This window comes from Pelophylax lessonae, assembly GCF_965119305.1.
Source record: "Pelophylax lessonae genome assembly, chromosome: 11".
Lineage (NCBI taxonomy): Eukaryota > Metazoa > Chordata > Amphibia > Anura > Ranidae > Pelophylax > Pelophylax lessonae.
The window spans coordinates 145548442-145562211 of NC_138778.1; the positions used below are offsets into that span (position 1 = coordinate 145548442).

At 44.9% G+C, this 13770-nt stretch overlaps 1 protein-coding gene across 1 annotated transcript in view; it reads left to right on the forward strand.

The window, feature by feature from the left end:
* The window catches only part of LOC309566630 (proton channel OTOP2-like), a 110699-nt gene that overhangs the window by 86675 nt on the left and 10254 nt on the right, over window positions 1–13770 (forward strand). The window contains exon 4 of the mRNA XM_082271856.1: window positions 10080–10228. Within this exon, the coding sequence (XP_082127982.1) occupies window positions 10080–10228 (149 nt within the window). The remainder of the gene's footprint in view (window positions 1–10079; window positions 10229–13770) is intronic.

Below are 13770 nucleotides of genomic sequence, written 5' to 3' on the forward strand. Positions count from 1 at the left end.
AAAGTCGTGCCGCTTCAGTGTGAACCGGCACTTAGAGTTTACAAAGAAACTGTAGAACATAAAGATCACTATGTATCTTTCTATTTTCTTTTTGTCCCTTCCTCCTTCTTGTTAGTAACAATGTAATTTAGTGGAGTTCGGAGTGCCCCCTCTGCATTGGGAGGTGTTAGTTCCTTCAACCACATAGAGAGGGACACTCCATCCTCCATACTCACAGAGGTATGCAGTCCAAATCCCTCTTACAGAGGCAAAAGAAAAAAAAGAAAACTAAAGAGGAAAAGTAGAAAAAGAAGAGAGGGGGGGGGGGGAGAGAAAGGACTTTGCGCTCTGGCTCGCATCTACCATAGAAACCCTAGTCAGGTATAGTCCGGGGGTCATGGGTCGAGTATCGAATTCAAGTTCCCCATACCTTTTCAAACACCTGTATTTTGTACTGTAAAGCGGCCGTTAACCGTTCGTTACAGGAATAATACAGGAAAGTTTGTGCTTAAGCTGGTCAAATGGTATGATAGCCGATTTCAAATTTCTGGCTATAGTAATTTTAGCAGAAACAAATAAAAAAGTGAGGAGTCATCCCTGATTGTTCGAGGCTTCCTCTTCCTTACATCCCAGTAATGCGTGCTTTGGGGATTTGGTCAGATTCATTTGTATAATGGAAATGTGAAATTATAAACTCTGATCCAAAACCGCCTTACTTTGGGACATTGCCACCATATATGGTACATTGTCCCTTCCTGACCACAACCCCTGAAGCACTTAGATGAAACTCCCGGGACATCAGTAGCCAATCTGGCCGGCACCAAATACCATCTAAGCAGTACTTTGTAGTTTGCTTCAATAATGGAAGTGTTGATGAGTGACCTCGAAGCAGCCTGTGCAATCGAGTGCCAATCCTCAAGTTCAAGGCTTTCCTGGATGTCCTGTTCCCATTTGGCTATATAACCCAGCTTAGCCAAGGTGTATGTTAGAATAGTGTATATTTCAGATATATGTCCACGGATTCTATCATACTTGAGACATAGATATTCCATAGGAGACATACAGGCGGTCCCCGGGTTACAAACAAGATAGGGTCTGTGTGACAGAATCCGGACACCGTGACTGGGTATCTCCACCAAGAACCTGTTTTCTAAGCTCTGGAAGACGGGATCCGTGAATCTGGCTATAGTTACCCAAGAACTAGACAGTACAAGTTTTGGAGTCAAACCAGAATCAAAACTGTTTATTGAAACACAAAGCAGAAGGAGATATATACTCTGACAACCCCTCCCCCTTAACCAATCCACACAAACATACACATCCCATAATAAGCTTACTCAAGGCAGACAGGAACAATAGAACAATGGAATGCAGGTAACAATAACAAACCCCCACCCCACTAGCAAGGGTCTATGAAATGCTTCTGCAATATATCTTTATATATTTCCTGAGGAACACTGCTCAGAGATATTACAGTCCCAAGTGAAAGAGCCCCTCACTCCCCCAACACAAACCACACATATAGAACCCAGGATAACCAGGGTAACACAAAAGGCTGAGTCCAGTGTGGTTGTACAGCGAGTTTTAATTAGTGCAGACCCGACTGGGGTTCTTGGTCACCCTGTGCCCCTAATAGACACAGGGTGACTTACACATATGAGGGGCTGGGGAAGCTGGACAAGTAGTCTCCTGACCTCCCTAAAGCAATCCACAAGCCCCCCAGCCAAAGTGACTGACGTCACAGTCTGTAAGTTCTTTACGACCGCCCACTGCAGATTTACTGCGGCAGGCAGGCTCTCCTGCGCGAATTGCTATACCTGTACGGCGGTCGCAAGCAGGAGGCTAGGGGGCGAGCGCGCGCCGCCGGAGGCATGCTCCCACCCTCACTCATCAGCTGGGAAGCCGATGCAGCAGGCAGACGGCTCAGTTTGCTGTCTGACACCCACAATCGTTCCCCACTGAGAGAGAAAACACAGCTGACCGTTTTTCTCCCTGGAATGATCATAGAGCCTCTGTGATCCTTCTATACAGGATTACAAGTCTCTCTGGTCATTCCACAAGCCACGCCCCCCCAGTTAGAATGACTCCCCTAGGCTTACATTTAACCCCTTGATCACCCACAATGTTAACCCCTTCCCTGCCAGTGTAATTATTACTGTAACAGTGCATATTTTTAGCACTGATTACTGTAGTAATGTCACTGGTCCCCCCAAAAGTGTCAAAAATGTCAGTCAGGTTCCGATCTGTCTGCCGCAATGTCGCAGTCCCACAAAAAATCGCCACCATTACTAGTAAAAAAAAAAAAACAATAAAAATGACATACAGTGCCTTGCGAAAGTATTTGGCCCCCTTGAACTTTGCGACCTTTTGCCACATTTCAGGCTTCAAACATAAAGATATAAAACTGTAATTTTTTGTGAAGAATCAACAACAAGTGGGACACAATCATGAAGTGGAACTAAATTTATTGGATATTTCAAACTTTGTTAACAAATAAAAAACTGAAAAATTGGGCGTGCAAAATTATTCAGCCCCTTTACTTTCAGTGCAGCAAACTCTCTCCAGAAGTTCAGTGAGGATCTCTGAATGATTCAATGTTGACCTAAATGACTAATGATGATAAATAGAATCCACCTGTGTGTAATCAAGTCTCCGTATAAATGCACCTGCACTGTGATAGTCTCAGAGGTCCGTTTAAAGCGCAGAGAGCATCTTGAAGAACAAGGAACACACCAGGGAGGTCTGAGATACTGTTGTGGAGAAGTTTAAAGCCGGATTTGGATACAAAAAGATTTCCCAAGCTTTAAACATCCCAAGGAGCACTGTGCAAGCAATAATATTGAAATGGAAGGAGTATCAGACCACTGCAAATCTACAAAGACCTGGCCGTCCCTCTAAACTTTCAGCTCATACAAGGAGATGCAGCCAAGAGGCCCATGATCACTCTGGATGAACTGCAGAGATCTACAGCTGAGGCGGGAGACTCAGGGACTGACAGATCGGAGTGTTCAGCATAGCTGGACATCCAATCTGTCCTTCTGTCACTCAGTCACCTCCCCCCCCCACATGTCAGTAAGCACCAGGCATACATTAACCCCTCCCTCTCCAATAAAATAAACCCCTTCCCTGCCAGTGTCATTTTTACAGTAACAGTGCATATATATAGCACTGATTACTGCAGTAATGTCACTGGTACCCCCAAAAGTGTAAAAAATGTCAGTCAAGGGTCCGATCTGTCCGCCGCAATGTCGCAGTCCCGCAAAAAAAATCGCAGATCACCGCCATTACGCGTTAAAAAAAAAACACCAAAAATGACAGAAATCTTTCCCTTAGTTAGTAAACGCAATAACTTTTGCGCAAACCAATCAAAATACACTTATTGCGATTTTTTTTACTAAACATAGGTAGCAGAAAACAAATTGGCCAAAAATGTAAAAAAAATTTGATTTTTACATTTTTTTTGGGGGGAATTTCATATAAAAAAATGTGAAAAATATTGTTATTTTTTCAAAATAAACGCTCTTTTTTTGTTTATAGCGCAAAAAGTAAAAATCGCACAGGTGATCAAATACCACCAAAAGAAAGCTCTGTTTGTGGTAAAAAAAGGACGTAAATTTCGTTTGGGTACGGCGTCGCACGACCGCGCAATTGTCAGTTAAAGTTGCACAGCGCCGAATCGCAAAAAGTGGCCTGGACGGAAGACAGCAAAATCCTCCGGTGGTAAAGTGGTTAACAAGGGGGTCAGGTGGATACCCAGATACGAGAGTGCCTCTGATTCTCAAAGAAACTTGTAAGATTGTTCAAGAGCTGTTTTTGTGTTGTTCTCTAAGGAAATATTTTTTTTTTTTTACAAACAAGGTTTATTGAATATAGTCAGAATTAAATAACAGTATACAACACATGTGTAGCCAGTGGCCAACAGCAGAAACCAACGGGAAGAACAGGAGCGCTAATAGCTCACAAGTAAGCTTGGTGGCAAGAAGCATTACAACACACAGTACAGAAAATGCAAACAATAAGTACCAAGTATAGAAGCAACAGATCATGGAACAAAAGGGCAGCAAGGGGAAGGAAAGCTAAATCGCACTATCCACCCAAGGCTGCCATATTTTTTCGTATTTGTGGGGACAATGTCTATTAATATAGGTAAGTTTCACAAGGGCCACCCACACAGACAGCGTGGGGGGGGGAGGGGGAACCCCAGCGAAGAATGATCTCCTTCCTAGCATAATACAGCAACAAGGAAATCATCAACCGTGAGTACTTAGATCGTCTAACCTTATCAGGAATGCCCAGGAGTGCCAGCTCCGGGGTACGGGTGACAGTGAGGTGAAGACGGTTGTTCAGAAGGTCAAACACAGCCCCCCAAAACTCCTCCACCCGTGGGCAAGTCCAAAACATATGCAGATAAGATCCCTCATCTACCAGACATTTAGGGCAAGCGGCCGATCGTGCAGGATACATTCTGTGCAGTCTCAGTGGGGTGAAGTAGACTCTATGCAGAAATTTAGTATGAATAAGTTTGTCTCTAGATGCGATGACCGAACCCGAACCATGACCCAGGCAGTCCTCCCATTCCTCCCTATCTAGGGCAGGCAAGTCCGAAGACGAACGCTGCCACAGGCGCTCCAAGGCAGGAGAGTCTGTAACCAACAAGGTAGCATAGAGGGCAGAAAGAGGCTTGGGGAGCTCAGCCTGCGTGAGGACATCCTCCAGACGATCAGTCTGCAGGACTGGAGTGGTCGGGAACTGGGCACGGACCGCATGGCGCAGTTGGAGGTAGCGGAAACCTATCCAGCGGGGTAGAGCAAAGGAGCCACGCAAGTCAGGGAGCGTTCTAAGGAAATATTTAGTGCCTGTGATTTGTCATGATTAATTATGAGGCCTGAGATTCTTGAAAAAGGCTAAAGCATCACATAAAGGTTAGGAAGGGTGGTTATGGGGGACGAGATGACCATCAAAATGTCATCTGCGAGTAGTACGCATTTGTGCTCCCTATCCCCACAGTCTATCCCCTTTACATCTAAACAGTTTCAAATTTTAATGGCCAGTGGCTCCAGTGCAAAAACGAACCGCAAAGAGGATGGAGGGCATCCCTGCTAAGTCCCCCTTTGTATTGGGAGAGAATGTGTAGAGTATAGAGTTTAGCATTAGGGATGCAGTAGGCGTGCTACATAGTGCCTAAAGTACAGTCAAGAAATTCTGACCAAAACCAAATTGAGACAAAACATGAAATAGATAATCCCATGACAGGGAATCAAAGGCCTTATGTATATCTAAGGACAGTAACATGCCTCGCCTGGGCCCTTTGTTATCCTAATTAGAATGAATGAATGGCCGGTATGATATCTATGATTCTCCTTGTTTGGTCGAATGCTTGGCGATTAGAGACAAAACCTGCCTGGTCTAGGTGGATATATTGTGCAAGGAAGGAGTTCAGTCTGGAAGCAAGTATCTCTGTCATTATTTTTAAGTCCACATTTATTAAGATCGGTCGGTAGTTGGAGCAATCTCCATGATCCTCTCCTGGTTTCAGTATAACATGTATATAAACCGTGTTCTCATGTTCTGGAATGCAGTTACCCCGCCTAATCTAATTGAAGTAGGAGCATAAGTGAGGAATCAGAATCTCCTGATATTTCCTTAGTACTGGCCGGAGAAGCCGTCTGGGCCTGGGGCTCTAGAAGGATGTAAGCTCTTTATGGTAATAGTTTTAAAAACTCATTGCCCATGAGTTCCACATGGGGTTGCCTAAGTTGTGGTAGAGGAACATCACGATCAGGGCAGCTTTATAAATTGAAACTTTCTACCTTTACTCAGCTTAGATATTAAATAAACAGAGGTCTCAGATGCATACATTTAAAAAATTTGCGGACCTTCACCATTAGGCCCTGTTCACACTGGGGCGGCGCTACTTCCCGGGGCGACCTCCGAGGTCGCGGCGCGCTGCTCGCACCGCGACCTCGGAGCGGCTGGCACGGACTTCATAACATTGAAGTCTATGCAGGTCGCTCCGGGTCGCCCCAAAGAAGCTCCCTTTTTCTAAGTCGGAGCGACTTGTGTCGCTCCTATTAGAACGAGTCCATAGCTTCTCAATGCAAGGCGACCTACGGCGACCTGTCAGGCGACCAGGTCGCCTGACAGGTCGCCCCAGTGTGAACGGGGGCTAATAGTAACTGTTTATTAATGTTTTCACTCAGCATTTACTCATTGAAGGCAAACTTACTTGGAAGTCACTCAGGGGAGGACTTGGATGGGGGAAAGGGGATATATTTGCCCACTGGGTCAGTATTAAAGAGGTAATAAACTCTCCAATTTTTTTTTTTTTACCTACAGGTAAGCTTATAATAAAGCTTACTTATGAAAAAAAAAAAAAATAAAGCTTACTTGTAGGTAAAATAAATATAACAGTGCGAGTTTAGGAGATATTCTAGGGAACAACAGCCAGTGACATCACCGGCGCATCCTTTAGAGCAGTGGTCCTCAACTCCGGTCCTCAGGGCCCACTAACAGGCCAGGTTTGCAAGATAACTAAATTACATCACAGGTGATCTCATTTGCTACTCAGTGATTGCAGTATTCTAGTCTGCATCTCCCCAAGGTAATACTTAAAATCTGGCCTGTTAGTGGGCCCCGAGGACCGGAGTTGAGGACCACTGCTTTAGAGCATTGCGCCGAGGCAGTGACCTCATCGCGGCTTAGATATTCAAGTGACCTTAGCCTCTGAACCCTGAAGAAAGACTGGGTGAAGATGGAAGCCTCAGTGGTGACAGCGTGCAGCTGGGGGGCTTTGTTTTAAGGTAAGACTTTCATAATGTGCTAGTATGTGATGCACTAGCATTAGGCATGAGCACTATCAAAAAATGTGTTTTGTTTTAGTTTCATTTGCTTTTTTTTTCCGTTTATAGGATGGTTTGTTATGATCAGAATTCGTTACTTCGCATCATTCGTAACTTCAGATGCATTCATATTCGTTCCATTCTATTCATTTAGATGCGACATTCATTACTTCGGATAATTCATAACTTCGGATGCATTCGTATTCCTTCCCTTCCATTCATTTAGATGCTGCATTCATTACTTTGGATAATTTGTAACTTTGCAAGAACTCGTATTCACTCCGTTCTATTCGTTTAGATACGGCATTCATTACTTTGGGTAATTTGTAACTTCGGATGCACTCGTATTCGTTCTGTCCCACACGTTTAGATGCGGCATTCATTACTTCGGATAATTCGTAACTTCGGATGCATTCATATTCGTTCCATTCTATTCATTTAGATGCGGCATTCATTACTTCGGATGATTCATAACTTCGGATGCATTCAAACTCCTTCCATTCCATGCATTTAGATGCGGCACTCGTTACTTTGGATCATTGTAACTTTGCATGCACTCATATTCGTTCCATTCTATTCATTTAGATGCGGCATTCATTACTTCGGATAATTTGTAACTTCGCATGCATTCATATTCGTTCCATTCTATTCATTTAGATGCGGCATTCATTACTTCGGATGATTCATAACTTCGGATGCATTCAAACTCCTTCCATTCCATGCATTAAGATGCGGCACTCGTTACTTTGGATCATTGTAACTTCGCATGCACTCATATTCGTTCCATTCTATTCATTTAGATACAGCATTCATTACTTCAGATAATTCGCAACTTCGGATGCATTTGTAATAATTTATCTCTCACTCTCTGCGTCACAAGAGACTCACAAATCCAATAAAACAGTGCCACCGGCCCACCACACCCTGTCTGGACTCTGGATGGAATGCAGTCTGACAAAGAAAACACACAAGGTAATAAGGCACCTTGGCCAGAGATAACACGCTAACACTGCCCATCGTAAAATCAAATGAATATATTCAAAAGAAATATGAATGCATTCAACAATTATTTCTTTAGATTCAGCGATAAAGAATAGTCGGAAAAACTAAAATACAAAAACAAAATTATCAGAATGTAATCGATTCGTCAAACTTGTAGGCTGAATAATTTTTAGTTCTTTCGAATTTTTGGATTTTTGTTCTTTCTGACAATTTGTTTTCGTACGCATTCATCAAAAGAGTCTTTCGTTCTTGCGGATGCTCCCGAATGAACGAATATGCCGAATCTTGTCCGAAAATTAATTTGTAACGAAATGAATCATTTTTAACTAGAATAACTCTTTCATACCTGTGCACAGGCTGAGGGCCCCGGCAGTGCAGAACTGTTCTGGTTGCTATGGGAGACAGATCGCTGCAGAAGGAGTGCCAACCACATCTCCCTCACTGCAAAAGGGTATCCCTCCTGCCACATGAACACTCTTAGGCCCCTTTCACACGGCTCCGTTCCGTCGACGGCGCCGTGCTGGTCAGCGGGGGATCGATCCGCCAATCCCCTGCTGAGCAGGTGGAGGACAGCTCTGTCTCTGTGATGTGTGTGGAGACAGAGGTGTCAGATCCCCACTCTCCTCTATGGGGGAATCAGGTGAGAACAGACCGCCTGTCCGTTCTCATCCGATCCAATCCACCAGACAGATGGAAACTAGGGTTTCCATCTGTCCGGATTTGACGGACAGAATCGGATCGGATGTCAGTGGACATGTCTCCGCTGACATCGGATGCCCCATAGAGATGCATGGGGCATCCGTTCAGATCCATCTGAAAAACTGACAGGCGGATCTGAACGGTCTACAAGTGTGAAAGGGGCCTTAACAGTTCACTTGCCAGACCTCCTTTACACTTGGTAACCACTGTAGCTTCACACTAGATTAACTCTTTATACTAATGTCTTTATCCTCCACTGTGCTAGTGACCCAACTGTAGACCAAGTGTGCCGGGTACCTGCATTACACCCCTTTAGTAACGTCAGACCAGGCAAGGGCAAATTTTTTAATTTTACTTGAGTAATGCACCATAATAAGAATAACAAGGTAACAGTTCAACATATAGCACAGTCCTTTCCAAACATCCCTAATCTCTAACTACACTAGCTGCACAACATACCTGCAAAGGAAAGAGTCCATTCTTGGCAAAGTCTCTATTTGATATCTTCAGGGAGGACAGCAAGTCCCAGCAATCCCCCTACATGTGGAAGGCTCTAGGACAGCTGGAGGAAACATCTTGTCTGTGTCTTTAGGGGGGACTGCAGGTCCCAGCAATCCCCATTCTATCTTCAGCCCCTTTCACACCAAGGACTGATTAGGTCCCCCTGTCAGTTTTTCAGGTGGATGGACCATTCATTGCTCTCTATGGAGCGGCAGATGTCAGCAGATATTGATTCGATCCTACCTGCTAAAAATAGACAGATATGAATATGTTTCCTATCCATCTGGTGGATCAGATCAGATGACAGTCGGATGGAAATGGACAGGCAGTCTGTTTTGATCCGAAAGCCCATAGAGAACATGTCCATGTCTCCTGCTGAGCGAACGAACTTTGCCAGAGTGAAAGGGGCCTTCTTCAGTAAGCAGCTTGTACTCACATGCTGTTGCTTGTCTGGACATGGACTGGACTCCCATGGAGGTTGCCCAGCAGAGCCCTCCCCCCTTTTATTTACAGCACAGGGAGAGAGAGGCAGAGCTCAAAGAATGCGTGGGAACTGGGTAAACTCTTTCCCGCCTGGCTGGGCAGCAACTAACTAAAATATTTCAACCTGCTTACAGGCTGGTGCTGGAAGATCTAAAAAAATGGGTCACAAAACTATGTTCTTTAGGAGCACCCATTCTCACAATGCCCACCAAACAATGTGGTATCATGACACACTTTGCATGATACACTTTCTTTAGACCACAGAAATCTGTCCCTTTCATAGAATGGCTAGTTGGTTTATTGGTCCTAAGACTAAAGGTTCCTAGTCCTTCCCTGGGACCCCATTTTACCTCCTTGTTGGATAAATGTGGGAGAGGAACACAACATTTCTCAGGGCCCAGCTGGTAAAGGGGACCATTGTGGCCTTAGGCTCCCGATTATGATAAAGTGACACAGTTCTTTCAACCAAGCATGGTTATTAGAATGTTAGTGTGTTTCTGGCTATAAAAATGTATCTTAGTTTTATGTTATGTTTAGAGAAGTCCCTTTATATAATTGAGCTATCTATATTTTCAGGTGTTTTCTGATGATTCTGTTGATGGTAAATCTAACTATCTGGATTATCATGGTGACTGAAGAATCCAGACATCATACAATTGAACTGGAGGAGTATTTTAAGAGAAATTATTCTGAAACAAATAGCAGCACCTTAAGTGAACATCAAGGTACAGGCATTTTTTTTACATTGACATTGACATTTTCTTTCTTCTACCTAACTGCTGGAATTGTCCCCACATGAATAATTGCCCCAGAGCCACAACAATATTCACACCTAACACTCTGAAACTAAAACATAGTACACATATGGGCCGAATGTCGGTTGACATCGGTCGGTTCAATAAAAAATGGCCGACATTTGCTGTGTGTGTATGACAGCTGGTCTGACAAAGCTGGCCATTTGGTCGGCTTCTGTCGGACAAGCATGCTGGAAAACCAGCAGCCAGCTGGCTCTTGATCAGAGTTCTCAGCTATTGGCTGAGAGCACTGACTGGAATCTTCTGGGGGGCTGTCCCCCTGTCAGATCACAATAGAACAGCAGGGGAGATCACTGTACTAACATCGGAGCTGTCAGTTTTTGGTTGAATGAAAAAAAAAACTAGTGGTGTGTATTAGGCTTATAGTGAGACTAGCTCCTTTTTTTTTTCATTAAAAATAACAAACATGTTACACTTACCTGCTCTGTGCAGAGGTTTGCACAGAGAAGCCCATATCCTCCTCCCTCCTCATTTGCTCACTGATTTTGACAGCAGCGGGAGCCAATGGTGCGGTGCTGATGTCTCAGCCAATGAGAAGGGGAGTCCTGGACAGCCGAGTCTCTCGTGCAACATCTCTGGACAGAGATGGACCTGAGGTAAGTAAGTATCAGGTGGGGCTGCTGCACACAGAAGGTTTTTTTTTTATCTTAATGTATAGATTGCATTAAGATAAAAAAAACCTTCTGCTTTTACAACCAGTTTAAATGTAGCACTGTCCCCGCAGGGCTTGCTGAATAGTGTCTTGATGGGCTACCCTGATTACCAGCACACGGTTACCTTTAGATAAAGTCCCTGGTTCTCTCCTTGCTTCTGATGGCTTGTCACACAAATTAACAGATTAGGGTGTTGTTTTTTTGTTTTTATTTGTGATTGGGATAGGAGAACGGAATAGTGGGATACTCCAACTGAACTATTCACACGGGTTAAGGACTTCTATCTTCAGGACTTTCATATCAATTAGGAACAGTCAGGCTGTTAATCCACACTGCCACAAGTGTACATAGGGTCAGTGCTGTATTTTGGCCTAGGCCAACAAGGCCCAGGCCTAGGGCGTCACTTTGCAGGGGGGCAGCAAAAAAGCTCCACCTGAGACTCTATTGGCCACTGATTGCTAGAGCTGCCTCTCTCATTCCCCCCTCTCTCTCTCACCCCCATCTCTATCGCTCTCATCCCCCACTCTCTCACACCCCCCTCCTCTCTCTCTCTCTGTCTCTCTCACCCCCCTCTCTCTGGCCACTGGTTGCTAGAGCCGCCTCTCTCATTCCCTCCTTTCTCTCACCCCCTCACTTTTGCTCTCATCTCCTCTCTCTCACACCCCCCTCTCTCTCTCACCCCCCCTCTCTCTCTCTCTCACCCCCCCCCCTCTCTCTCTCACCCCTCCTCTCTCTCTCATCCCCCCTCTCGCTCTTTCATCCCCCCTCTCGCTCTCTCACTCACCCCCCTCTCTCTCATCCCCCCTCTCTCTCTCGCTCTCTCTCTCTCTCATCCCCCTCCCTCTCTCATCCCCCCTCTTCCTTTCTCATCCCCTCTCTCTCTCACTCAACCCCCCCCCTCTCTCTCTCTCACTCACCCCCTCTCTCCCCTCTCGTGAGATCTCAGGGGTTAATGCTGGGACTTGTAGTCCTTCAATTTTGGAGGGAGCCACATCCGTTAAAAAAGGATTGGGGCAAATTTACATAGGAGGGGGAAGGGGGGGGGGCGCTCAATTTTAGTCTTGCCTAGGGCAGCATAAAACCAAAATACACCACTGCATAGGGTTAAGTATCTTGCTCTCTTTACCCTCTGACAAGATGACTTTGTGGATGAAAATGTATCTTCAGGACACTCTCACAAGCATCCCCTTTCAACTGACACCCATCCACTGACTATCCAGGGGTGGCCCCCCTCAGGTCAGGCCCCTTGACATGAGATTCTGTACTCATTGTACTGCAGAGACAGATCCTCCAGTGTCTCCCCTCTCAGTCAGCTTCTCTAGACCTCCAGGGTTCAGTTCCTCACTGCTACTCTCCAGGCCCTCAGGACAACCCCCTGAAGCCACATGGCACCTCTACAGAGGAGGAGGCAGCCATCTCCCTCGATCCAGGACTCCGCTGTCCAGCCGAAACATGCACCAAGGCACTTTCCCTCTACCAATCATCAGGACTGTATCCTTCCACTGTCCAATATGCCTCCCTATTGGACCAGTGTGAAACCCTCTCTAGACAGAATGAGTTGCATCCTGAGCACAATGAGAAGACCGCACTAACCGATCCCGCTCTCTGGTAGGCAGAAAACAATATAGATTTAATAAAAATTAGTGAAAGAAAAACATAACACTAGTTGCGCACAACACCCATTAATCATAAATACATAAAATAACGGTGCATCAATCAACTGTGCCCAAAAATTTGAAAATATAGTCCACAATATAAACGATGAATAATCCAAAAATCAATATATACTGTGAACAAAAAATGAATGAATAAAAAATTAGTCCAAAAAGTAACTTCTATAATAGTTACTTACTAAAATCAGTATTATAGAAGTTACTTTTTGGACTATTACTAGGCAGGTAATTGAGAACCAAAACCTTAAGCAGAACAGATGCCACTCATAGCACCATGGCAAAAGCAGATAAAACAGGAAAGAGTTATACCTCCGTGCCAGGTATTTACTGTCTATTTGTGTCTACCGTGGGGAAATTCTCTTTCTCTCTCTCTCTCTCTATTTATTTTGGTGACTATATTTTTTTTTCTTGAAAAGTTATCAGCCACGGGGACATTTTTAACCACTTGCCGACCGCCGCACGACTATTTACGGCGGCGGTCAGCCCCTCACAGGCAAAGCGACGTAGGACTACGTCGCTAGACTGTGAGGCTCTAGGGAGAGAGCACGCGCCGCCGGAGGCGCGCTCCCGCTCGGTCACGGACCCCCCCCCGCACGTGTGCCCGCGATCGTCCATTACAGCGGGAGAAAGACAGGCGGCTAATGTAAACAAAGCCGCCTGTCAGTCTCCCCTGTGTAAGAATGGAGATCAGACGGTTCTGCTATGTAGGACCGTTGATCACTGTTCTTACACCTCAAGCCACAACCAATCACAGTTAGAAACACGCCCCTAGGGACACACTTAACCCCTCCCTCTCAAAGTTAACCCCTTCACTGCCAGTGTAATTTTTACCGTAACAGTGCATATGTATAGCACTGATTACTGTAGTAATGCCACTGGTAACCCCAAAAGTGTAAAAAATGTCAGTCAGGGGTCTGATCTGTCCACCGCAATGTCGCAGTCCCGCAAAAAAAATCGCAGATCGCCGCCATTACGCGTTAAAAGAAAAACAACAAAAATGACAAAAATCTTTCCCTTAGTTAGTAAACGCAATACCTTTTGCGCAAACCAATCAATTTTTGCGATTTTTTTTACCAAACATATGTAGCATAAAAAACCTGAAAAAAACAAAAAGTTGGGACTTTGA